Source organism: Peromyscus maniculatus, chromosome 10 (genome assembly GCF_049852395.1).
Source record: "Peromyscus maniculatus bairdii isolate BWxNUB_F1_BW_parent chromosome 10, HU_Pman_BW_mat_3.1, whole genome shotgun sequence".
In the NCBI taxonomy this organism is placed as follows: domain Eukaryota; kingdom Metazoa; phylum Chordata; class Mammalia; order Rodentia; family Cricetidae; genus Peromyscus; species Peromyscus maniculatus.
The window spans coordinates 79,138,583-79,166,562 of record NC_134861.1 but is presented as its reverse complement, the minus strand read 5'-3'; the positions used below and the strand labels follow the sequence as shown (position 1 = coordinate 79,166,562).

Genomic DNA, 27,980 nt, shown 5'->3' with positions numbered 1-27,980 from the left:
TAGTAGACATGTTTTCATACTGGGCATGTTTTCCGTGATCTGACCAAGGTGGCCCATTAAGCACCTCTTATAGAGTGTTTTACTTGCTCTCCTAGTCCAAAACCTCAGTGACTTCTTCAAAAGAACAGCATCACCAGGATAGAAGAAAACGTATAATGGGGCCTTAAAATTTCAGAAGGTGAATCTCTTACCATCATGGCAGAGAACGTGGTAACAGGCAAACAGGCATGGTGTTGGAGCAATAGCTGAGAATTTATGTGTGGTACACAAGCATGAGACAGGTGGGTGGGGAGAGCTAACTGGGGCTGATGTGGGATTTTCAAGCCTCAACGCCTACCCCATAACATACCTCCTCCAACAAGGCCACATCTCCTAATTCTCCTCAGTTTCACCAACTGTTTTCCAAGCATGCAAATATATGGGCCTATAGGAGCTGTTCTCATTCAAACCACTGCAAATACCCTCCTGACAGTTTTCCTCCTAAGTGCTGTGCTTATTTCTATGTATGCACCAATGCTTCTGGACAAATCTAATACATTTCTCTGCTTACTGTTGCCCTATCTTCACTTCTGATTATGAACATTCCCTTTTCTTTAACTAAATGCATTTGACAGTTACTAAATTGGCCCATTGATAACATAAATATTTACAGGGTCAGATGAGAAGAGTTTTGAGTGTTAGACTAGAAATGTGGGGAAATTTTTCCCGTAAGTAGGAGAAATCTGATATGTTTTTGATTAGGGACATATAATCAAAGTAATTTTTTAATATTTAATATGACTATATAAAAAGTTAATGTATACTCAATACTTCATGAACAATATTAGTTATTCACATTTTACAATTTTAAATCAAAATGATAACTGGATAAAAACATGGTGAAAGTGGAAAAAACACATTAATATATTTAGTAACTTGTAGACGTAACCAATTGTCTTATTAAATAAGAAACACAGAATCAAAGAATGCAAAGAAGAAAGCCAATAGGTCAGAGCTAAGAGCTAAAACCTTACCCTTCCTCCTGCAGTGGTCCTACCTCTCCGAACCAGAACTACTTCCTGTGTTAAAGTCTTTATATAGAGTTTCTGTTCTGCCTTCTCATTGGTTGTAAACCCAACCACATGACTGCCTAGTCACGGCCTGTCTGTATAGACCTCCAGGTTTTCTATGATTGGTATTGAGATTAAAGACATGTGTATCCAATACTGGATGTATCCCTGAACACACACAGACTCACCTACCTCTGCCTACCAAGTGCTGGGATTACAAGTGTATACCACCACTGCCCTGCTTTCCTATGGCTTGCTAATAGCTCTGACCCCCGGGCAACTTTATTTATTAACATACAAATAACATTTTAATACAAATAAAATATCACCACAGTAACTAATAGGCAAGTAGTTAGTAAAGAATATTAAGTAATAGTGAGTAGGAATCAGTGAGATGGAAATAGTTTAGCTTAGTGGTCTGGTTTATGAACATTTACTTATGCTTCTTCTCAAACCTACAGGAGTAGAAGTGCTATGTAGCCATCAGTTTTAAACATATTTACTTTCCTGTGACAATACAATTAACATAAAATGAAATAGTTACTGAACAAAAAAGCAGACTGAATCTTTTGAGAGATATGATTATTGGAAATAAAAATGACCTTTTGATTGGTAATTGTTAATTGATACTATAAACAGCTTTATCTATTGGAGATGAAGAGAAGAAAGAAAAGGAAAACAAAGAAGGAAAAGAGAGAGGGATCCCAGAATTCATCAAGTTAAGGCACACACAGATTAGAGTAGAGAACATGGCATTACAACATGGAGCACTGGAAACAGCAAAAAATGAAAGCATCATTTTTGGTTAACCAAGCAACAGGAAGAAATGGTTTAAATGTCAAGCTAAATGTTGCAAATGGAGAAATTATCTGTTATAGTGCAGATATGTAAAGGACGTACTCATTGAATTCACAAACATCATGCATAGCCTTGGAAGCAGAAGAAAGGTTTCAGAGAGATGGAAGGATACTGACTTTCACTAGATAAGGTTTTTTTCCATATAACTCACTCGGGATGCCACCAAATATGAATAAGAAGGTAAATAAAGCCAAAGAAAATAAAGAAGCACAAAACTATGTAAGCACACTGATAATCAAGATGTTATACTAAGTATTTTATATTTATTAGTTTTAATTTTACTAGACAGATAGTGAATCAGGGTAATTACTTCTACTGTAGAATTAAGAGAGTAAGGCTAAATAATTAAGTATTTTCAAAGCTTGTATATCTAGTAAATTCAGGACCTTTTTCAAATTTATATTTAATATTAATAAGTTTAGATATAAAAGCGCATTATTAAGCTGGGCAATGGTGGTGCATACCTTTAATCCCAGCACTTGGGAGGCAGAACCAGGTGAATCTCTGTGAGTTCAAGGCCAGCCTGATCCAGAGATCCAGAACAGGCACCAAAACTACACAGAGAAATCCTGTCAATAAATAAATAAATAAATAAATAAATAAATAAATAAATAAATAAATAAAGATGCATTACTCCCCCAAGGATATTTCTTCCCAATCTTGTGAATAAATGAATAAACATCTCCAATGGAGAGAGGTCTTTAAAATAGCAAAGTCTATGAGTGAGAAGGAATGACTGTGACAATTACATGAAGTAAAACAAAGAGAATACATCCTTCTGGCTAAGCACAGCATCTGACTTGACTGCTCTAGTTTTTCTAGAAGGCCTAATGTTTGTAAAATGTGAGAAGGTGGTGGAATAATGTCCAGATAACACGAGGAAGAGTCTATAGGGACAAATTAAAAAACAAATGAATTCAAGCCAGATTTGTATTCTACTCAAAATAATATGGCACCTTCGCTTTGCAGCGTTGAGCTGAGATTTTAAAAATATTGTTTGTATTCTTTGAAATTTTCATACAAGTGCATAATTTAATGTATGTTAATCAAATCTGTTTTCTGCTTTATTCCCTGCAAGTTCTCCATCCTCAACACTTCTCCCTCCCAACTATGTGTACTTTCTTTTGACCTTACTGAGTTTCGTTAGTGCTGCTGGTATGTGCATGAATGTAGGACCAGGGCATGTATCAAGTTTAGTTCAAAAAAAAAAAAAAACATTGAGGGTGGATGGAAAAAAATCAATGGTATATGTAATCTGAGTTTAAAGATCTATAAATCAAATCGTGAGTGGAGCACTGGTGATAGTGCGATGCTTTTCTCCTTGAATCATGGATATCCCATATGCAAGTTTTTTTTTTCCCAGAACTCAGCATGACAGGATAGGAAATATCAGGTTAAAGGATCTATAAATTGAGCCAGTAAGATGACTCAGAAAGTAGCGGAGCTTTGCCACCCAGCCTGATAATAACCTAAATCCAATCTCCAGGATGCTTATGGTAAAAGATGAGTATAGACTCCCTTAAGTTGTCCCCTGATCTCCATACATACACAATGGCATATATAACACGAGAGAGAGAGAGAGAGAGAGAGAGAGAGAGAGAGAGAGAGAGAGAATATTAACAAAATAAGACAAATAAAATTTTAAAAGAAGCTTTGGAAAAAGGAGCTGGAGACATGGTTCAGTGTTTAAGAGCACTGGCTGCTTCTCTAGAGGTACTGGGTTCAATTCCCAGCACTCACAGGGTGGCTCACAACCGTCTGTAATTCTGGTTCCATGGGATTCAATGACCTCTTGTGGCCTCTGAGGAGTCCGTGATCAGATGTGGTGTGCTGACATACATGCAAGTAGAACACCTTTAAACATAAAATCAAAACAAATAAATTTATTTTAAAATGGGAAAGAAAAGGAAAGTAAGAATATGGACTTGCATATTACAAGAACTTCACTCACATTACTTATAGCCTATAAATAAATAAGCCTGTAAATAAAAACTGTTGAAAATATTGGCTTCTGTACAATGTTTTGACTGGGCTGAAATGTAGATCATTACAAGGAGGTGGTTATGAAATGGGCTCATCTTGGACAGAAACAATGCAATTATAAGACATATGGAGAGATATGGAATCACAAATTACATACACCAGGGTCTGGCAAAGGCGTGGTAAAAAGAGAACAGAAACTCTGCTTGTTTTTAGCCTTGGTGACCACAGATTCGATATTGGGAAGTTGTACAGGTGCTGTTCTGAAGCATCAAAATGATCTGGTGACTAACGAGACATGTGTTAGGTAACCTACTGAGAGGGTCTCAAAGCCCTAGGGAAATTTTGTTTGCTGTATATGTTTCCTAGATAGGAATAGTTGTCAGCACAAAACAAAAATTATCATGCTTCCTTTGAGACAACTTCCTAAACCTTTTATATTTATATTGTAACAATTGTGTTGATAAAGTTATAAACTTCTATCAATCCATGCATTGAAAATGTGTGGTAAACCAGTACTTTAAATTTGTCTAATCATATCCACAAGGCTTTAAATTTACACTTTGATCATCTTCAGTGGTCCAATTTATAAAATATGGTGACATATTATACTCTATGTAGAGTTATGCTATTAAATAAATATAGACTATTGGTATTGCATTTTATTCCAGCAAGGTCAAAGTCCCATTATTTTAGACATTCTGTTACAGGGAAGAATTCCTGTGCTCATATATTTTTTTGCTAGAGAACAACATTCAAACTCCAGAAATGTCAAATCTTGAATATTCAATATTTTCCTATATACATATGTGTGTTTGAAGTCATAGACAATACTCCCCTCTACCTTGCAAGATTCAAGTGCTGTAGTACTGTACAATCTGCATTCTATTTTTATTATAGGGAGAAAATAATTAGTGACTATTGTGGCTTTTGATTTATATTTGGTGAGTAAATATTTCCTCCTTCAGAAGCCTTCTGAAAACAGACATTACGAAGTAACCTTGGCTGGATTTGGGTGAATTGTTTAAACCATGAATCAATTACCTGCTGTGAAGCAGCTCACATTTTGAATGCATGTGGTATCTTTAACTACAAGCTCTTTTTTCTATGTCTTCTATCAGCAGTTGCAGCATCCAGTGATCAAAGCCAGATTCCCATCATTGCAGTGTCGGTGACAGTGGGAGTCATCTTGTTGGCAGTGATGATTGGCTTCCTCCTCAGTGGCAGGTAAGGGAGGAAAGAGTTTCTGAACCTTTGCAGCTGCTCTCTCCCTCACCTTGATCCAACTACGTGGCTGTTAAGCACATCCTAAAACATATCAAAGAAACAGCATGCCAGTAGATAATGTCTATGTGTGCCTTCGTTCTTAAGATTTATCTTGTCCATATTGCTGCCAATTGTTATCATATACTTTCTCTCCCTCTTAGACAGCCTCTACTCTCCACAGAAACAGTACTAACATGATATCACTTACTCGGTGATTAACAAACCAACACAATCGTTTCTAACACAATGCATTGCTAATTCTGCACATTTTCTATCTCAAAAGAATGTATCATTGCCAGATTCAGTTTTAGTCACTGTTTAGGAGCCTGAGGCAGCTGTCTGCTAGTCATTTGAGGAATAGGATTAGTATTTATATTAGGCATACATCCTGGAGTAAAAAAATATATAGGAAATTAGCAAACTTTGTAATGACTTCTTTCATTTCAATTTCTGAGTGATTTTAACATGGACACGTCAATCGTCACGCATACTTACTGAATATGAATTTCACTCAATGCTAAGTAGACAGATAACACAGTTCTATATATTGCATGCCTACATTTTCCAGTTTGAAATGGGAGAACTCCAGAGGTTGTTTAATCCAGGTGTTTTATGGCAATAAATTGAGCATAATAAACTTTCCTAAAGGTATATATGAATGAATGAACAAATAATGTATTGTTTTCCCATAGCAAATATATTTCATATTTTAATTGAAGCAATTATTAGGCATATTAATGAGGGCTACTTATTTAGAAATGTAATGTGATGTTACTAGACCATTTTGAAAACCAACATAGTTGAGGTTGACAACATGGGAATATATGATAAAGGTTCAACAAAATCAGAAAATCAGTTTACCTTCAATTTTCTGAAAAATGTATGCTGTAATGTATTACTTATCATTGATTCTGGAAGAATATTTATTCATTTTCGGGATTTTTATAACTGATAGATAGCTCATGTTCTTTTGAGGAATAGTAAACACAAGCCACCCAGGGTTACAGCTGTCTCCTGTTCCACTCTTCCCTTCTCTCAGAACTTAACTCGGGAAGAATGTGAGCCAACTCTTCTGTTACTGGTGGGCTAAGTCCACTTCATTAACCCTTTCAGAAAACAAAACTTTGTAATCAAAAGAATACAAATTTACCAATAGGGAGCCAGAGGTTCTAATGTTTTATGAACAGTTTCTTTTTTGTCCATGAAAGTTTTGCATTGTGGTAAGTTTGCATTCTTTACTTTTAAGAAATTTTGGAGTTTGTTTATATTTTGACAGAAATGTCTTCAGCATTTGTACTTTATTCTGCATAGAAAAATTAGTCTGTGCCCGGACACATCTACTTATCTACCTCAAATTTAAGTCATGTTACTCTTGGAAATCTTTTTTATTTCCTTAAAGGCTTTAAATGTCACAATTTTTGTTTGGACTTAAGTATTGTCACCTTGTTGTAACTGGATTTTCCTGAATTAATTCATTTGTTATCTGTTATCTGTTAAACAAAGTGAAACACAATGAAGAAATGTAGCCCAAACCTTGCAAATATTTGGAATATATATATATATATATATATATATATATATATATATATATATATATATATATATATATATATATATACTCCCTGTCTTAGGGTTACTATTCCTGTGATGGAACATCATGACCAAAAGTAATTGGATCAGGAAAGGATTTATTTGGCTTATACTTCCTTTCGTAGTCTGTCATTGAAGGAGGTCAGAGCAAGAACTAAAACAGAGTAGGAAGCCAGAGGCAGGAACTGACACAGAGGCCATGGAGGGGTGTTGCTTTTTGGCTTGTGTCTGATGGTTTGTTCAGCCTGCTTTTGTATGGAGCACAGGACCACCAGCCCAAAGTTGGCACCACCCACAGTGCAATGAGTCCTCCCCAGGCAATCACAAATTAAGAATGTTAAAAATAAATGGAGGCATTTATTTTTTTTTCAACTGAGGCTCTCACCTTTCAGTTCTTTCCAGCCTGAATCAAGCTGAAACAGAAATAGAGAACACACTCCCTCTCTGTAACAACAAAAATGTGATTGATACACACTTATACATGCCTAAGGTTGGCATGATTCCCCTCTCTCTTTTTTTTTCCTTGAAAAGATAGGACAACCAGATGTCTCAGGTACATCTTTGCCAATATTTTTGTGAATTGAACATAATTTGATTTCTCAATGGTGCAAAATAAATGATTCAATTATATATTAATATGTTGCAAAATATTACTGCCACTTATGTGCACAATTTGATAATTGTAGATGTAACCAACCGTCTTATTAAATAAGAAACACAGAAACAATGTAAAAGAGAAAGCCGAGAGGTCAGAGCTCAGAGCTAAAATCTCACCCTTCCTCCTGCTGTCCCAGCTTCGCGAAAAGAGACCTACTTCCTGTCCGTTCGTATTTTTAAAGTATGTTGTTCTGCCTTCTCATTGGTTGTAAACCCAAACACATGACTGCCTCATCACTGTCTGAATGTACAGCCCCCTAGGTCTTAAAGGCATATGTCTCCAATGCTGGCTGTATCCCTGAACACACAGAGATCTTATGGGATTAAAGGCGTGTGCCACCACCGCCACACTCTTGCTATGGCTCTAATAGCTCTGACCCTGAACACACAGATATCTATGGGATTAAAGGCGTGTGCCACCACCGCCACACTCTTGCTATGGCTCTAATAGCTCTGACCCCCAGACAACTTTATTTATTAACATACAATCAAATTAATATTTCAATACAAATCAAAATAATATTTCAATACAATTAGATTACCACCACATTTCCCCTTTTCTATTTTAATAAAAAGAAAAAAAGCAAAAGGTTATGACTAACAAAAGAAAAACTATATACAAAAGTACAATAACTATATACAATATATACAAGTAATAAATACCTAAACAGGTATTTGACGAATCAGAGAAAATAATTCCATTATCTATCCTATTTTGATAATTCCAAGATGTATCTAATGTACTTTCTATCCTAATTAATTTTCAACTATAACTAACTAATCTTCAACCATAACTAACTAATCTTCAACTCCCTCAGAGACCCAAGAAGGGAATAATATTAGCTAACAAAAATAAAAACAGGAAGTGCATGCAAGCAACTTCCAAAAAATTTTGTGAGTTGACAGAAACAGCCAGCTGCCTGGGCAGTCACCTGAGGTTTCTCCGCAGTGTTGGGGCATCATCTTCAGCCTATAGGCTTAGTGTATCTGACAGACTCATTTGTGAAGTAGGATGTACACAAGGTCAACAGTTCAACCTCACATTGGGTGAGAGCAGTCCACGTACCAGAAACACCTGAATTCCACTAGTGTCCTGTCATGATTCAGGATTTTAAATTCTGGAAATTGTTGACAGTTTTTTAATTCAGCTGTCCATTCTTCTTGGCTGTGTATATATGGCTTCATCTCAGCATCCCCTTCTTCTCCACATCCCTCTATTAAATGCCAGTCTACTTTTGAGAGGCATGAGCTTTCAGCTGCTGTTCCATTGTACAACAGAATCCATCGGCCCTCTGCCTGTTAAGCTGCCTTCGAAGAAAAGGGCACCGTACCTTTTCCGGATGCGAAGGCCACTTCAGGGATGGGGCCATATTGTCCTGGCCTCAGAAGATGCCTTTTGATAAAGCCATAACCACACTTGTTTTGGCAAGAATCAGTAGTCCCTTGTTTTGTGATCTGTCTGTCCATTTTGTCCTGTTGATTCGAGGATACTTTGTTGTCCAGTGGCTAACTTTTGCCAGAATGAAAGTTGACTCCATATGCAGTTTCTTCAATGCCCATATTTTCTCTAAAGTAGATTGGTACTGCCAGGAGCCGACATGTCTCAAAAAAGAAAAATTTTCTAAGTTATTAAAACATTTTAAATGCCATATTCTGTAGATCTCTGAAGGGTTTGAAGATGACCTGTCTAAAACATCTCTGCTCAATTTTTAAAACATATCTAATATGACTACAAGTTCTATGATAATGTCTAACTACTAGCTTTCATTGCTTTATATCCTAATAGTTGATAATAATAACATTCAAGGATCAGAAATTTGCATTACATTGTTAAATGGATGGAATAAAGACAATTAGAAATATACATATAGCATTTTCTAACAATATCAGTTTCAAATTTGTGTACAATATAAAACAATTCAATCCAATGTAAAGTATTTAAAACTAGTAATTGTCTTTTTCTTTTCTTTCTTTCTCTTTTTTTTTTTTTAAACAAGAACCTTAAATCTAATCTCCTTTGCTTAGCCTTTTTCCTAACCCTTGACAATAACTTGTAACCAACCCCCCTAAATACTAAAAATTATCCCAGACCCAAAACCCATTAAAAAGACCAAAAAACCACCCGCCCCACACCACCTCTTTGGGAATGTGGGCGTCGTATTCTTAAAATTGCTTCCTGCTGGGTATGGGCGAAGTTTTCTTTATCCTGAAAGAAAAATTTTAGGTTAATTGTCAAATTCTAAGAGAGGTAACTATATCCTTCATTATCCAGTCTGTGTATAATGCCAAAGTTCAGGGTTTATCTCAAGTCCTTATTCAAGTAGTCTTTGAGACTGGATCATCTCAGCTAGTCATCTCAAAATTGCTCTGAGCACCTTGTAGTTCAAAGCTGATCTGTGGATGATGTTTGTCAGCTTAATGATATTATTATTGTCCACGTGGAATTGTTGTTGTTGTGGGGCCCCATCTTCTTTCTGGAGACTTCAGTTGATGTTAGGCCTGGCCATGATTTCCTGCAGAAAACTGATAAGAGACTCGAACACAAAAACATATATATGCAGCTAGCCTTTTTTCTAGAATTAGTTAGTACTCTATGTGACCATTCATATCTTAACAAAGTTTAAAATGTATATATAGCCCGGCTAGCTCAGTCGGTAGAGCATGAGACTCTTAATCTCAGGGTCGTGGGTTCGTGCCCCACGTTGGGCGCCAGATGTAGATGTAACCAACCGTCTTATTAAATAAGAAACACAGAAACAATGTAAAAGAGAAAGCCGAGAGGTCAGAGCTCAGAGCTAAAATCTCACCCTTCCTCCTGCTGTCCCAGCTTCGCGAAAAGAGACCTACTTCCTGTCCGTTCGTATTTTTAAAGTATGTTGTTCTGCCTTCTCATTGGTTGTAAACCAAAACACATGACTGCCTCGTCACTGTCTGAATGTACAGCCCCCTAGGTCTTAAAGGCATATGTCTCCAATGCTGGCTGTATCCCTGAACACACAGAGATCTTATGGGATTAAAGGCGTGTGCCACCACCGCCACACTCTTGCTATGGCTCTAATAGCTCTGACCCTGAACACACAGATATCTATGGGATTAAAGGCGTGTGCCACCACCGCCACACTCTTGCTATGGCTCTAATAGCTCTGACCCCCAGACAACTTTATTTATTAACATACAATCAAATTAATATTTCAATACAAATCAAAATAATATTTCAATACAATTAGATTACCACCACAGATAATAATTTAAATCAATATGTGAATTAAAAGAAAATACACTCGCAACAATGGCATTTTGAATTTGTATGCACAATACATAAAAATACAGTTTTAGAGTATGTCACAGTGAATGTTATTCAATTAAACTACTGCAAGAAAAAAATCTCAAAATTTATTCTATTATACATTCAAGATAAAAGGAAATCAAACACAAAGATTCATAACCCTTTTAGACATCTCCTGGCTGGCTATCTTTTAGATCCTTTCCAGCTAGATGTGGTTTCAGAATATATGTAATTTTGTTAATCCTGAAAAACAGCAGTATTTTTTATGAAATAGAAAATGATCACCTCATTGAAAGGTATTTATTTTCCATAGGGCATTTACTTCAAGGCTTACAATTTTCCTTTTACTATATTATTTCTCAAAAATATTTAAACTCCCATATGACATCACAGAAGAACTGACACTCTCCCAACAAACTATGACTAATTATCTCAAGATTAAAGCTTAAACCCTCTGAAATGTAAGCAAACTGTAACTGTTCTTTAATCTTTCTCTTTCATCTCAAAAGTATTGAACACAGATGGGCTCTTTATAGCATGAGTTGGGTTCTCTCCCTTACATTTACTGTTTCGTAAGTGATGTTGTTTAATCCACGGCTTTTGTGAGATTTTCATTTACACAAGTCTCTAGTTAACTAACTGGGAGACAGAGCTGCTCACTATTGCTTTCTTCTTTCTCTAAGTCATTCTCCCCTTAAATTTCCCCTGTAAAACACAATGGCCTAAACTCTGAATATTGACTCTGACACATTTCTTAGTCAAATCTAAAGCTCAAATTATAACTTAAGTATACAGAAAAAAAAAAAACAAAGTAAAATTGACTATATGGAAGTGATTGTTCTATTTGACTATTCAGATTTCATGAAATTAAATAATGGTTAATGATATTTTTGTTTCTGAATTCTATATTTTTCATATTTAGTTACATCACAAGAAAATTGGAGATTTTCTTTTTACTCCAAATTGGTTATCGGAGAACATCTAGAGTTAAGAAGCACACATTATTACACGTATGCTCAGTCATGCATATTTATATTTGCTGTTGTACATAAACCCCTAAAGCTTAAAGCCCTTTGCCAATTTTGAAATGGGAAAATAAAAATCAAGGGAAATATCCAGAAAGAGAAAAGGAATGTGTTTTTACTGCATGGTCTTTGATGAGATTTTTTTTAAAAAGACTATTCATTTGTGACTTTCATGTTAAGATGTTTTTAAGATGATAAATTCAGTATGAAAAATGACTTACTGCCTAGAAAATGTTATTTTTTGGACCAAAGTTTTTCTCTTGTATATTCTGAGTATGTGAAGAATATATACCTAGACTTAGCTGCTCTATGATACTGCTTCAATATCCCATTAAGAAATTGACACTTACTCCTTTATAAATGACTTGTTGGCCCCTGGAGTGAGTTTCTTTAGAAATGAATACACATTGTATGTGTAGCCTAAATTGTAAGAATTAAGACATAGTGTGACATCAGAAACATATACAATAGTTTTTTTCTGATTTTACTTGAAAAATGAAAGTAAAATTTTGTATTTTGTAATTTTCTTCTAATTTCTTAACTACATCAGATTGCAAATGGTTCAATTGTCACAGATATCTATTACTATTGTTTATTGATATTCTATTACACATCCCTACAAAGGTTCTTTCTGTGCATTTGAGATAAAAAGAACAATCACTTTTGCTCAAATATTTATCTTTTATTTTAGTAGACCTATAAGTAGACAGAATTTCATAGGGCTGAATTAAAATAACAATAAAGGGAACAGACTTTCAATACAATTGGAATCCATATTTTTTTCTCATTTGAACATAAATGATGGTCTCATTAATACCCTCATTATTAATGAGCAATAATTGAATTCTTATGAATGATAACTAGTTCTAAATAGAAAAGAAACAATGATCTCAGAATAAAAATCCTCAGTGTTCATTTGGGACTATACAGGAATTTTTAATACAAATATATATATATATATATATATTAGAATTGGGGCTACATCTATTTTAAATAATCATGATTTCTTGGGCTGGAGAGAGAACTTAATGGTAAGAGCACTTGCTGTTCTTGCAGAGTACCACTCAGAACTCACACAGTGGCTAAAAACTATCAGGAGATTCAGTGCTACTGATCTCTATATGCACAAGGCAAACACACAGGAGAAACTCTCATACACATAAAATAAAGATAAATAAACTGTTAAAAGGATAAAGAATTGTGAATGTTTTCTAAAGCTACAGATTATTTTAAACTTCTTCTGGGAAAGTTTTTTGCCTAATGCAAATAATAAGATAATAATATTGTCGGGAACAATTGTAATATTGTCTAACACCAATTATGCAAGACCCATGTAGGTACCATTCTCAGGACTTCACATATCCTGCTTCATCACATCATGTCTCAATGCTGAATCTGTCTGATTCATTGCTAATAAAATTATCTCCCTGCTTTTTCTTGAACATTGTTGAGAATGTCCTTCTTTAAGACTTTATTTTTTACTGTTCTTTCCTACAGTTTCATACTCCATTCCCTAGAGATCTACATGGCTTATGCATTATTCCTTCCAAGTTTGTATAGCATATTATACTTTCACAGACACTAAAACGATAATACATGGTTATTTCTTCTGCCTACTACAGATGATTTCTCAAATGTATGTCTCCATCTGGTTTTTGCTCTTCCTCTTTCAGTAAAATCTTAGACACAAGATGGTAGAGAAAGCAGATACTTTGTGTGTGGAGGCTGCATGTGAAGGGATGAGTGACTTTGGGGGCCCAGGTGCCATATGCATATATAAAAGTTAAGGACAACTTTGCAGCAGTTGACTTTGTTTTTTGTCAGTTTGAATTTGTTTTGAGTCAGAATCTCTCCATTTGTTTCTGCTGCTACACTGTGCACTTCAGTCTATCTGGCCTGTAACCTTCCAACAGGTTCTATTCGTCAGTTCCATGTTTCAGTAGCAGTGTGTTAATGCTTGTCCACCACATCCAGCTTTCTGTGAGTTCTGAGGAGTATACTCCAATTGTCAGGTTTGTAAGGCAACTTTTGGGTCTTTCCTTTTCTTTTCACTGTAGAAACTTTCCATAACTTGTAATCATGAAGTTTGCCAACTGTTATTGATAAAATTCCTGATGTTGTTCTGCTAGAATACAGGATTAACATTTAAAAACTTTTCAGAATGATCAGTAAAATCAATTATTGTTTTTCTCTGCTGAGTAGTATTCCATTGTGTATATATGCCACAATTATTTTATCCATTCTTCAGTTGAAAGGCATCTCATAACATTTTTGACACTAGCTGTCCTAATATCAGCATTCACTAGTAAGTAGCAGTGACTTTTATAAACAATAATATCAATAAAGACTTTTTATTATTCCTCTTAGGTCATGATAGATAAACTGATAATTTTGACTTCTCCAAAGTAACTGAGATTATATAGTTTCAAACCTGTGAGATTTTTAAGAAGAAAATTATATAAAAAAATTTTAATATAGCATTATTTAATTTTGGATAGTGGTAAATAAACATTTATAATCTCACATGCCATCAATAATTTTATAAAAGAGTTCACTAAGACTAAATCTCAGTGGTTTGTGAGTCATCAATAGATGTGAATTATAAAACTGTAATATATCCAGGCAAACATATTGATTTAATACTGAGAGTTGTTATCCAATCTATTTTCATATAATTACACGTGGTTTGTTTTCATTCAAAAGCTCTTAAGAAATAATTAGCGAGCAGATCATAATTTATTACTGACTGACAAATGAGATGAGGGAAGAGTGGTGCTCGGAATACTGGGAGCACAGCAATGACTAATTGCCCACTGTGGGGAGTCAATCATCCTAGGATACTGACCCTAACAGGGTTATTGGCTCAATTGCTCAGCAGTATTGCATATCCCACCTGCTTTTCCTCACAGATCAAACATATGAACATTACTGCATATCTCAGGACATTGTATTGAATCAAACGTTTCAAAGGAAAAACTCTGTGGTACTGAGAAAAGTAATCAATGTCAGTGACTTGCAATAGTACAGACTGTCTTTGGAGAGAATCTAGAGATGTTTTTATTTCCCCTGTTCAAGAGTGCAAGCCAAAGGCATGACTTGTCCTGCATGTTCACTGCCTAAGTTCCATTTCTGTAAGACAGTAAGTGATTCATTGGCATTTGAGGTAGACATAGATAGCAGCCAGAGTAAGGTATGCTCTAGAAGTTCCTGCTATGTCTGGGAATTTCATCAGATCTTTTGCAAGACACAATGCCATGAGCTGCCACAGGTAACAGAGAAGCAACTTCATGGTGAAAATCAATAGCATTTCCTTGGGCCCAAAGATAAAACTTCTACAGTAGCAACAACAGCAAAACTTAATTTCCTAAGAAATTTCTGGGAAACAGAATAAAGTGTTTTAAATGAATTTGAACATTGGCTAAAAGTCATATTGTTTAAGATTTATGTTCTGAATGTTATTGCATGAATCAAAAATCAAATAAATGGTTCTTATAAATTAGAATGAATTCTCAAACACCCAAATTCTCTATTAAGTCAAAGAACTGTCTTCTGATATAGCTATCATTATATAAATCATAATGTAGTCCAGATTTCTTGCTTACAAAATTCTCTTTGCTTACTCCTTTATTTTCTCATCTCACAGAAAATAATTTCTATGCATTGGGTCTTTGGCATGTATGGACTTTTAAAAGTCCATGCATGTTTTTCTTTCTTGTGGCCACAATCAATCGTGTGTGTGTGTGTGTGTGTGTGTGTGTGTGTTGGTATTAGCTGTTATTTAGAGTCCTTTTACTGTACTTACTTTTGTTAATGACCTGTTATCCTTCTTGGTAGTTAAATTTTTGGGATTCACTTGTTTTGGATAAGCATTGTTTGCTAATTTTTTGTCTTTTGCATGGGGGGGGTAGATAGATAATTCCCCCATTAATAAATACAAATGATGCTCAAGAAAACAAAACATTAATATTCTTATACCCTAAAATGGGAAGATACATCTTTCCCTGTGTTTGTGCCCACAAGGCAGTAGATTAGAAGAATGGAAAATTCTCAGTAAGTGCCTTTATTGAGGTATTATTATTATTATCAACATCATCAACATCATCATCATCATCATCATCATTATTACTGTGTGTTTATATGTGTGTGTGAGTGTATGTGTTTTCATGCTGTGGCACTCAGGTTGAGATCAGTAGACAACATTGGGTAGTTGGTTTCTCCTTTCACCTTAATGTGACTTAGGGATTGACTTGGGGTCACTAGATTTGCCCAGAATGAATCTTTATCTCCAGAGTAGCTCACCAGTCATCAAAATTTAAGATTTCCAAATAAAATGGAATACAATATAAGTATATTAACAATTAAATTCTCTTGGTACTGTAAGCTGAAATGGAACAATTAAAATAAATATATTTTAAGGTTATTGTAAACATTTTTACTTGATTTCCTTTGCTCTTTTACCACTGTGTTGTCCCTGGTCCCAGCCCCTGCTCTGGAAGAAACAATTGAGGAATACAACTTAGGGCAGGAGGACTTTCTGTGACTTGTTGCTTTATAAGGCACAGTCTAGTAGCTGTTGGCTTGCAGAGGACTAGAGCAGTTCGCTTCATTAATCAAAGATCAAGGGAAGAAATTCCAGCTCATATTTTGCCTGCTTTTCTCTTCCATTCTTCCCTTTTATTCTTTTCTCAGTCCATGGTATGATGCTACCACAATCACTGTAGTTCTCTCTTTCTCTCTTTCTCTCTGTCTAGTTCTGTCTGTTGGTCTTTCTCTCTCTTTCATAGTCCTTTCTAAACATGATTCCAAAGACACATCAAGAGTGTGTCTCTCTATTTCCTATGTGATCCCAAGTCAATCAAATATACAGTGATGGTTAATCATCACAATTTCATCATTTTACTCTGGTTTCCAACCTGAGAGGAGAAATAGCAATAACTTGACAAGTTTAGAACCATCCACACTAGAGAAAACCTCCATTTCTTGTTTTCATAATTTTATTAATCCTCCATAGTGACCTCCAAACTAACGATTCCACAGTTTTCACATATCCCCTTATTCACTGTCATCTCTCACTTGCCTCCAAGAGTTCTCTTTCCTTTTTATGTTTCAGAGTCTGTTACAGGCAGTTCTGTAACTGTTCTATTTTACTCTCCAGAAGCAAATCTGCACTCCTTTGATTAAAATTATTTTTTTTACTTGGAATATTTATGCATCTGGCCAGTATTAGAGTTTTTAAAGCTACTGTCAGTTGAATTGCAGCAGGTTTTTCAGCACTAGGTGCTTGTTATTTCTCATGTTTAATATTTCACTTCTAATACTAAGCGATTCATATTTACCTGATGGGTAAATTTGCTTGCAGCTTTCCTGGTTTCATGGGTGGTCAAGTGGCTCCATAGCTGTGGGCCCGTGATAAAGCAGCATGTAATGATGGAACAAAGTTGTTTAGCCCATCTAAGCCAAGAAGCAGCATCTTATTTGTTAGTTTAAATTTTATAATACTAAAATATTTTTCAGTGTCTGATCAGGTAGATACAATGTAGGGATCTTAAATCATAACTATAAATCAAATATGTAATTTAAGTACACTGTATGGCAATATATGTTTGTGCATGTTTCTATACAATTACATTTATAAAGTAATTGTAAACAAACTTGATCACATTACATTATATAAATAAAACATATGAATTAAATATATAAATAAAATGCATAAAGTAGCTTGTAGTTTTCAACAGAATAATATATAATATTAATACCTGTGGCTATTCTATAATAAATGATATTACTAATTTTCTTTCCTTAGCAAACAAAATTTGCTTTCATGGAATTAAATAATTTCTCATAATACATTCTTGACAAAATGCAAGCTTTTCTTGTGTTTTGATAATTTCATTAAAGATGCATAATTTCATTTCTATGGTAGTGAAATAATTAATCTGAATCTTTAGTCCCTTGAATTTCACCTTTATAGTAGTAACAGGCATGATTCAAATATAGAAATATACAAGTTTTGAGGGTAAATGAACATCATCAAAGCATGTATGAAATTTTCAAAGAACTAATTAAATATTTTAATAAGTTTAAAAGAAATATACAAATCATAGTGTAGGAAACAAATGTATGTCAGAAGCTGAATGTCTTATGTCTTTGAGTTCTCTTCTTAAAAAGCATTCATCTCTTTAATTAGTATCACTCTTTTATTAATACAAGGACATTTTCAAACTGTGTTTTAATTAGATATGATCACAAATAACCCTTGTTTTTTAAGCAATGAAAAGTAGAATCATATTTTTGCATATTTATCACTTCTCACTTTTTCTATCTACTTTCATTGAAATAAATACAAACCAAATAGCTGAGCACTTGAGGTTCCTGGTGATAATCATATGCTTCTATGAGGAGCCTGGAGTAGAGTGGATTCACAGAAAACAGGAAAGGAGAGATAAAACCCAGTGGATATGAAGGATCACTTTTGCCTTCTAAAGAGGAAGGTAGCTTGTATTTTTGCAGTGTGTATACTACTTTGCTACAAAGTAAATAAATAAAATAAAACCCACTGCATCAAGTAGGCTATATGTTAATGTAGCACGAATCTCAGAAGTTTGAGCAACCAAAGATTGTTTCTTCAGTAAAAATGAAATAAAAACACTCAGAAATCTTATCAATAAAATCGAACCCAAGGCCAATTATTGGGGTGAATGCTGGAATACCAGAGAAGCAGAAAAAGCCACAGCCACCTCACCTTGCCAATTCCTCAGCTGATCCTGTTTACTCAGACTGGAAGCCTCTGAGTCCTCATCCAGAATGAATCTCAGCTGAACTGCTGCTAAAAACCTAAAAGCTTAACCACGCTAGTTCCTGGTTTTCATGCCTTTTATACCTTTCTGCTTCCTGCCATCACTTCCTGGGATTAAAGGTTCTTGTTATCTTGCCTGGCTGTTTCCAGTGTGGCCTTGAACTAACAGAGATCCAGACGGACCTCTGCCTCTGTAATGCTAGGATTAAAGGTGTGTGTGTCACCATTTTCTGGCTTCTATATCTAGTGGCTGTTCTGTTCTCTGATCCCAGATAAGTTTATTAGGGTGCACAATATTTTTGTGGAACATGATATCACCACATGTTAATGCAGCAGTACTTGCTCGGAAAAATATGTCAATGTATAGCCAACTGAAAATTTGAATTCATGTGTTGTTTTTGTTTATTGAGCAACCAAAGATTGTTTCTTCAGTAAAAATGAAATGAAAATACTAAGAAGCCTAGGCAGAGGCAGTTGATTTTTTAAAAAGATATTTGATAAGAAGTGATTGAACTAACATCATTTTCATTTGACAGAGACAGGCATGCTAGTGGAATAGCTTTTTACATGAAAAAGGGGGGGGGGGTGAAATCCTTCACGTATGTCCCAAATAGGAGTTAATGGCATAGGAAGGGTTAAAAAGGCTAACAGAAACAGGCTTTCTAGGTGATTTGGCTGCCTCCAGTTAGTTATGAGCCAGAAGTGATGGGAGGCAAAAACTAAAGAAAGCAGCAGTTATTAATAGTAAGCTTTGACCATTTGATCTGACTGTTAGAGAAGTTTCAATTGTCTTTCTGTGGTGTGGCTTCCTTACAGGAATGGCTAGTCTCATCATCTACCATTCCTTCTTCGCCAATTGCATTTATGTTCTCATAAGCAAACAATTTTTTTTTAAACATAAAGAAGTTAATTCTCACATTTGCACATGCAAATATTTCTGGACTATTACATTTTCATGGTACAAGATACTATTTATACTATATTCTTATTGTGATGCCATAAGAGAATATTGCTTCCATGTTGTATATCATCTTTCTGTGTTATTCAATACAATAATGTCTGGAAAGTGGTCTACAGTATCTATCCATTTTCAGTTTTAAAGAAGTGAGTTTGATAACTACAAAAAGCCAAAGTAATAAATAAATAAATAAATAAATAAATAAATAAATAAATAAATAGCATAAATAGAAAGATAGATGGAAGGATGGATGGATTTTTGGATGAATGAATGAATGGAAGAATGGATGTATGGATGGTTGGATGGATGGATGGATAAATGGATGGATGTATAGATGGATGATGGATGGACAGATGAATATAGATAACATAACATCATCAAATCAGGTATGAAAAACTGAAATTTTAGCAGAAATTTACTGTGGAAACCTTGTCATTTAGCCAACTGGAGTTCCCAACAGAGAGAACCCTAGGCAGAACAGTCTTTCCTCAATGATGCTTCCAAGTAGTAGAACAAATAATAGCAGCTGCTAGAGATATGATCATCAAGCTGCCCACTTTCAACTTCAAGCAGAACGCAAGTGGGGGGATCTGAAGTTCTTGACCAATCTTTCTCTCCATGGATGAGGTTTTTATGGTTGAACATTAAGCTTTTTTTCCCCATTGTAAGAATTTTTATTTGTTTATATATAAGATAAACAAAAGTAGTATCAGTTGGAACTGATATACCTTCTAGCTCAGTGGTTCTCGACCTGTTGGTCACAACTCCTTATGGTTGCATATCAGATGTTTATATTACAATTCATAACAAGAGCAAAATTATAATTATGAAGTAGCAACAAAATAATTCTATGATTTGGAGTCACCATAGCATGAGGAAATGTATTAAAGGGTCTCATCATTAGGAAGGTTGAGAACTACTATCAGTGTTTGTATTCTGTTATTCTCTTCCCTCCCAATCACAGAGTTAGGGCAGCAGCCCAACACTAGACCACAGAGGTATTTTGAGACTAATATAGGTAGGTCTGAAAAGGGGACAAGGTGGCAACCTTGCTTCCAGAGCTGGCTTCTTGTTGAGTTCCAACAATACAGGACAACTTAAAATATGCCTAACATACATTATGAGTCATTAGTAAAAAATTTGAATTTTAAATACTTAAGAACAGTCATCTTGTTTTCTTCTTTTTCTTTTTTTATTTTAAAGCAAACATCTGAGAAATAGACATTCAATTATGGAAGTCAGTGATATAGAAGAGAAAGGAAGAATGGAAATGTCATTATTCTGATAAACTGACAGACATTATAAATGGATATAATTGGGAATTATAAAAGAAAGTACATGTTTTACAGTGAGCCAGTGAAATCCATATTTTCAAACTTCAGAAGGAGCTTTCCTCTAGTCAGGAATTTGTGTGTTGTATTTATTTATCTCCATTACTCCTGCCTATGATAAAAACTAGTAAGACATTTAATAAAGTTTCTCTTTAGGATTTGATTGTTTTACTAGTGTTGGCACTGGTCAGGGTGATAGAGGTTGTGATGTCTCAATTTCTGTGAGCATCTATATAGCTTTTCATCCTATGGTTGAATACCTACTAATATAAGGCCCAGGTCTTCCATAATTTCAAAAAAATATTTATGTAAAGAAGAAAGCACATCTAATTTAATTGTATTATTAGAATTGCTCTTTTTATTAAGACATTTTTTATCCATTTTACACACCAATCAAAGATCCCACTTTTCCCTCCTCCTGCCCCCCCCCATCCTCAGCCTCCCAACCTACTCCCAATTCCCCCCACAAGAAGGCAAGTCCTCCCATAGGGAAGCACATCCAGTAGAGGCAAGTCCAAGCCCTTCTTTCTGCCTCAAAGCTGCATCAGGTGTCCCAACATAGGTAGTGGACTCCAAAAAGCCCACTCATGCACCAGGGATAGATTTTTGATCCTACCACCAGCGTGACCCCCCCCCCCAAGCAGATTAAGCTACACAGCTGTCTCACCATGCAGAGGGTCTAGTCCTGTCCCATGCAGGCTCCACAGCCATTGATCCAACTTTCATGAATTCCCACTAGTTTGGTTTGGTCATCTCTGTAGGTTTCCCCATCATGATCCTGATGCACTTGCTCATAGAATCTCCCTTCTCTCTCTTTGACTGAACTCCTGGAGCTCTGCCTGGTGTTTGGCTGTGAATCTCTGCATCTGATTCTATCAGTCACTGGGGACAAAAGCTCTGTGATGACAGGGTATTCACTGATCTGATCACTGGGGTAAGCCAGTTAGTTCAGGCACCCTCTCCACTGTCTCTAGTAGTCCAAGCTGGGGTCATCCTTGGGGATTCTTGGCAACTTCCCTAACACTAGGTTCCTCTCTATCCCCATAATGTCTCCCTCTATCATCTTTCATTGCTCTCCCACTCCACTCTGTTCCCGCTCGACCATCCCATTCCCTTATGTTCTCATCCCATATTCCCTTTCTTCCATTGCTCATCCCCTTTTCCCAGTTTGCTCATGGAGATCTCATCTATTTCCCCTTACCAGTGCAATCCATGCATCCCTTTTTGGGTCTTCCTTGTTAGCTAGTTTCTCTGGAGATGTGGGTTGTTGTCTGGTTATCCATTGCTTTACATCTAGTATTCACTTATGAATCGGTACATACCATGTTTGTCCTTCTGAGTCTGGATTACCCCACTCAGTATGATATTTTCTAGTTCCATCCATTTGCCTGCAAATTTCATGATGTCATTGTTTGTCTTTGCTGAGTAGCACTCCATTATATATACATTATATATATATATATGTATATATATATAATGTGTGTATAATATATATGTATATATGTGTGTGTGTGTCACATTTTCTTAATCCATTCTTTAGTTGAGGGGCATCTAGGTTGTTTCCAGGTCCTGGCTATTATGAATAATGCTGCTATGAACATAGCATTCCTTGGGTATATGCCCAAGAGTGGTATATCTGGGTCTTGAGGAAGACTGATTCCCAATTTTCTGAAAAACCACCATACTGATTTCCAAAGTGGCTGTACAAGTTTGCACTCCCACCAACAATGGAGGAGTGTTTCCCTTGCTCCACATACTCTCCAACATAACCTGTCTGCAGTGCTTTTGATCTTAGCCATTCTGACAGCTATAAGATGGTATCTCAGAGTTTTTGATTTGCATCTCCCTGATGAAAAAATAGAGTTGTTCTTAAATATACATATACATATATGTATATATATATTGTATGTGTGTGAATTAAATGTATTCTGTTATATTCTGACTCTGAAGCAAGTTAAAAAGCAACATCTTTCTTGTGAAAATATCTGACAATAATTGCAGGCTAGCTCTTGGCAGGCATGCAGAGGAAACTGAAATTTGTTTTCAGGGAACTTTAAGTTTGTAGTCCAGCAGCTAAGGAGAATGACTAAAGACAATTCTATAGCTATGGTATGTGAAATACATAGCTAAAATATTTAAGTAAGTGGCATAGAAATATAGGAGCACAAAGGAAACTTTTACAACACTAACCTCATATGTCACTAAAACCTCTACAGATACATATTAGGGAAAACCTTGTTTGACTTGGTAAAAGATGTGATGGAAGTCATAGTTATCTAGCAATGTCAGACCTCATTTGTGGACAATGTAAACTAATATTGTAAAAAAATTGCAGGAGATTATTTGAAGTACCTACAAGGAAACAAATTGCTCCTAAGCACCTCCATGTACTTTAGAAGATTTTATTAACATGCAGATAATTAATATGCTAATTACAAATCATCCTCTTTCATTCATTAAATAAATTCTCCCAAGACCATTATAAGATGAATGTATAATTCAATACAAAGTATTTATTGACTAAGTACTGCATCAAAACTTCTTAACCTGGAAAGAATTTAGAAGTTCTTAATTGCTGTAGAAATAATACTGATATTTTTGTCTTACAATCAATGCTACTCATTTTGTTGTGGTAAAATAAAATTTGGTCATTGGCTTTTGTTGTTTAATTTTATTTGTTTTCTTTTCTAAAATCATTTCCACTGTTTATAATCTATAGCTATGATCAGAAACAATATAGTATGTGTAAGAAGTAAATTGTTTTGCCATAATTTTTGTATTAGAAAAGTTAACAACAGATTCTCAGTCAATAGTTGCCTATAGTGATAATGACTTCTCTGCCACAAAGGGAGTTGACAAGATATTTTATGATATTCATCGCAGTTCAAATATATTCTTTTTACATATAAAAATATTTTTAATCATTTTACATACCAACCACAGATACCCCTCTCATCCCTTCTCCGGCTCCCTCCCCCCAAGCCTTCCCTCCAGTCCACCCCTCATCCCCTCCTCCAAAAGGCCTCCCACGGGGAGTCAGCAAAGCCTGGGACATTCAGCTGAAGCAGATCCAAGCCCCTACCCCCTGCACCCAGGGTGAACAAGGCATCTGACCATAGTGCGGGATCTATCAAATACATTCTTAAATAAAAAAATATTTATAGGCTGTTCAATACAATTTTCTAGTTTTATTGTTGGCCTTCCTCTGTAGAATCCACAGAGGATCTCATCCTATCTTAATGCTTAATGCTTTTTGGTTCATTAGAATGATTAAATGAAGTAACTGTGGGACTCATTATTTATGTACAGTTTGCAAGAACAAAAATTAAGGGATTGAAGTGTAGTGTAAAGTTCTCTCTCCTTAAATACTTGTTTTTTTAAAAGCTTTCATGTAGTTTGCATTATAAGTCCTAGGTTCAAATAATTGTTTTCAATGTAATAAATTGAGTAGCTTTTTTATTTCCCATTTAAAACAACTTTGTAGCATGAATCTTAATAAAAATCAAACCTGCGCCAGGTATTGGGCTGTACATTGGAAGATCAGAGAAACAGAACAAGCCACAGCTAACCTCACCTGGCCAATTTCTCAGCTGATCCTGTTTCCTCAGAATGGAAGCCTCTGAGTCCTTATCCAGAATGAATCTCAGCTGAACTGCTGCTCAAAAGCCTGAAAGCTTAACCAGTCAAATGCTTCTAGTTCCTGGTCTTCATGCCTTATATATCTTTCCTTTCTACCATCACTCCCTGGGATTAAAGGCTCACTTCTTGGGATTAAAAGCATGAGTCACCATGCCTGGCTGTTTCCAATGTGGCCTTGAACTCTCAGAGATCCCAGCTGGATTTCTGCCTCTGGAATGCTAGGATTAAAGGCAGGCGTGAGTGCCAACATTTTCTAGCCTAAGTATCTAGTGGCTTTTCTGTTCTCTGACCCCAGATAAGTTTATTAGGGTACACAATATTTTGGGGAACACAATATCACCACATTTCCCCTTTTTTGTCTAAAATTTAAAAAAGCTTATAGCTAATACAAGAAAAACTATAAATAAGTATATACAATATATACTGTCAAGAAAGACATTAACAATGTCTAGTCCATTAACATTAGACAAATTCAGATAAAAATTCCATTATATATATTAATAATGTCCAGTCCAGTAACATCTGATAAACTCAAACCAAAAAGTTTTCATTACTTATCTTATTTAAAACAAGTAGTTCCTTTTTAAAAGTAGATTCCATAATGTCCCTTTTTATCTTATCATATCCATATTCTCTCTTTTTTCTTTTCATAATACATTCAGTAGTCTACCTTTTGTCATTTTTATATCTTCCCCTTTTTCTGCAGTGTAGATTCAGTGATCTACCTATTTATGATATTATTTCTTTATCTTTTTTTCTCAGAGTAGATTCAATGATCTATCCCATATCTATATTCTCTTTTTCTTTTTGCTTTCTAGGGGTGAAGATATCTTTAGGGAATCTTGAAAAGAAAATTTTTGGGTTAATTGTCAAGTCCTGTATCATTTGTCCAGTCTCTGCATAATAGGAAAGTTCAGGGCTTGTCACAAGTCCTTGCCCGAGTAGTCTGTCAGGCTGGATCATCTCAGCTAGTCCTGACCAGTTTGTAGTCCAAAGCCGATTTTTCCATGGTGTTAATCAGCTTAATGGCTTTATCATAGTCCATGTGGAATCATCTTTGTGGGGTCCCGTCATCCTTTTGAAGATTTCAAAGTTGCTGTTAGGCGTGGTCATGGTTCCCTGAAGACTTTTTTTTTTTTGTGCCTCCTCTGTGGTATGGAGCAATCACAATCTGATAGACGTCTGTCTCTTGGAACCATGAACATTCTGCCCTAGAACAGAAAATCTTCACAGCAATTTCTCCCCACCATTTGTCTTGCCAAACTTTTCCAAACTGACCTTTGCCGATGCTTTCTTGTAACATGATGATCCTGGCAATTCTTCTCTGAACCAGCAGCAGTAAACCCTTCGTCCCAGGTAGCAGCATCACCACAGTCACCAACATGATGAGAAGGATCTGGCAAGGTGGAGCAGCAGCCACTGCCTCCATGGTCCCACTGCTGTTTGTGGCTCAGCCCCAGCCAAAGCTTCTCCTAGGGTAGCCTCAAACACAGAATCCTCCTGCCTCTGCCTTCTTCAGTAAATCCAACCAGTGTGTCACCACAACTGGCTAAGTGTAGCTTGGGTCTGAGCTGGGGCCCACAAGGCCACAGGCAAGAGGGTTTTTCGTGAATTCGTACCACGAATGCTGGGCGCCAGTTTTTGTTTGCATTTGCAAATTTCCTTTTTTAGTGTTTTATTTATTTATTTATTTATTGTAAAAAGTTTTTTTTTTCATTTTACATACTACTCCAAGTTCCCCTCCCTCCCCTTCTCCTGCTACCCCTACCTTTCCTCATCCCATCCCCCATCCAATCCTCAGAGAGAGTAAGGCCTCCTTGGGGAGTCAACAAAGCCTGGCATATTAAGTTGAGGAAGGTCCAGAGGAACATGCATGGCACTGACTAAGGCCCTCTGAATGTTTGTGACAGTTATGTGGCTAATTTCTCTTTAAGATAGATTCGTGGCTTCACAATTTTGAAATGTGTATAAATCATTTTCCCTCAGCTTACATGATATCATCTCTATCATGCACACACCTGAATAATATAATGGAGCATATAATGCCGAGTATGCTTAAGGAGTCGTGTGCTGTTTAATTTTTGACAACTTTACACAACCTGGGAGGAGGGAACATAGATTAAGGTATTGCCTTGATCAGGTTGGCTTGTTACTGACTGATGATTGATGTGGGAGGATCCAACCCCTATAGGTGGTACAGTGTCTAGAGTGTTACTACTGAGTTCTACCAGAAAACAAGCTAAAGAAGCCATGAGGTGAAAACCAGCAAGAGTTCCTCTATGGACTTGACTTCAATTCCTACCTCCAACTTCCTCCTGCCTTTAGTTCCATGGCTTCCCTTAAACATGGACTGCATACTCTGATCAGAAAGAAACCCTTTCCTCAATAACCTAGTTTTGATTGATGATTCATCACAGCAATAGAAACAAACTAGGTCATATTCTTTTAACATTTTACAACAAAACTGAATTTGTTTGATTGCCCTACAGGCTACGCTGTGTAAATTTGTTTTGGGGTTCTCTATGATTTCTTTTTAAACAGTGCTGAACACAAAGAGAGCTCTGTACAAAAGTTTTCATGAAACTTCTTAAGTTTTCAGAGTAGGTCAAGGAAATCAGAATGTGGGAAAAATGTGCTACAAAGAATTAAACAACAAATTGGGAAGTGGGGAGACTTACATCCCGTACAGGGGTGATTAAAGTGGTTAATATTGTTGACCTCTTAATGTCCTAACAAGTTATAACGCCCATCTTTGAAAAGGATTCTCAGATACATGCTATATCTTGCAATAGTGGTGCAGACATTCTGAACGCAAAGAACTGTTTTTATCCAATGTGTAGGATCCAAATACCAACCAAGGCTGCCAGACACGCTTGGTCACCAGATTGACCTGAGAGAGTAGCTTGCTAGTTTGTTATCTCATGTCAATGAAAATTAAAGATGTGTACTCTACTGAGAGTAAGGACAGGGTCATCTATGTGATAAATATACTAGATTCTCTCTGTTTGCTCCAGTACACTACACAGTACTGTTATTCACTGTGGATTCATGTGTAAAGAGTAAATGATTCAGCCTTTTTATTTTACTAATAAAGTGAAAACAATTTCTGTCCAAGCAATTGTTTTTTGAACTTGGTTCTTTTGCTGTCTTTGTATTTTATCTGGAGCATTATAATTGTTTTTCTTTTAATCTCTTACTTTTGAATTAAGTTGTCATGCATTCATAAATTTTAGTCTTGTTTTTCTGATGTAGTATCTTGAGGATCTCTTCCCTTGAGGTCTAATCACCTGCTTCTATAGGGGCGAGATTATTTTGCTCACACTGGCACAGGTGCACATGATCTCTCTCTCTCTCTCTCTCTCTCTCTCTCTCTCTCTCTCTCTCTCACACACACACACACACACACACACACACACACACACACACACCACATATATATGTATGGGAAATTGTGTTATCAAATGTAAATCTTCCCAAGGACAAACAGAAAATATCTTATTAAAACAAAACCACATTTTAATTGGAAGCCTGAAATAGCTAAATGA

The 27,980-nt window shown here is 35.8% G+C and overlaps 1 protein-coding gene and 1 non-coding gene across 15 annotated transcripts in view; both read left to right on the top strand.

The window, feature by feature from the left end:
* Epha5 (EPH receptor A5) overlaps positions 1–27,980 on the top strand; it is a 356,197-nt gene that overhangs the window by 256,623 nt on the left and 71,594 nt on the right. For 8 of the 14 annotated variants that reach the window (XM_006983822.4, XM_076546513.1, XM_076546508.1 and 5 more), the window contains one exon: positions 5,009–5,114. In XM_006983822.4, coding sequence (XP_006983884.1) covers positions 5,009–5,114 — 106 coding nt within the window. The remainder of the gene's footprint in view (positions 1–5,008; positions 5,115–27,980) is intronic. The other 6 variants (XM_076546512.1, XM_076546510.1, XM_006983821.4 and 3 more) reach the window with 1 other exon arrangement.
* On the top strand, positions 10,037–10,109 carry Trnak-cuu (transfer RNA lysine (anticodon CUU)). Its single transcript has one exon. It is a non-coding gene; the product is annotated as a tRNA-Lys (tRNA).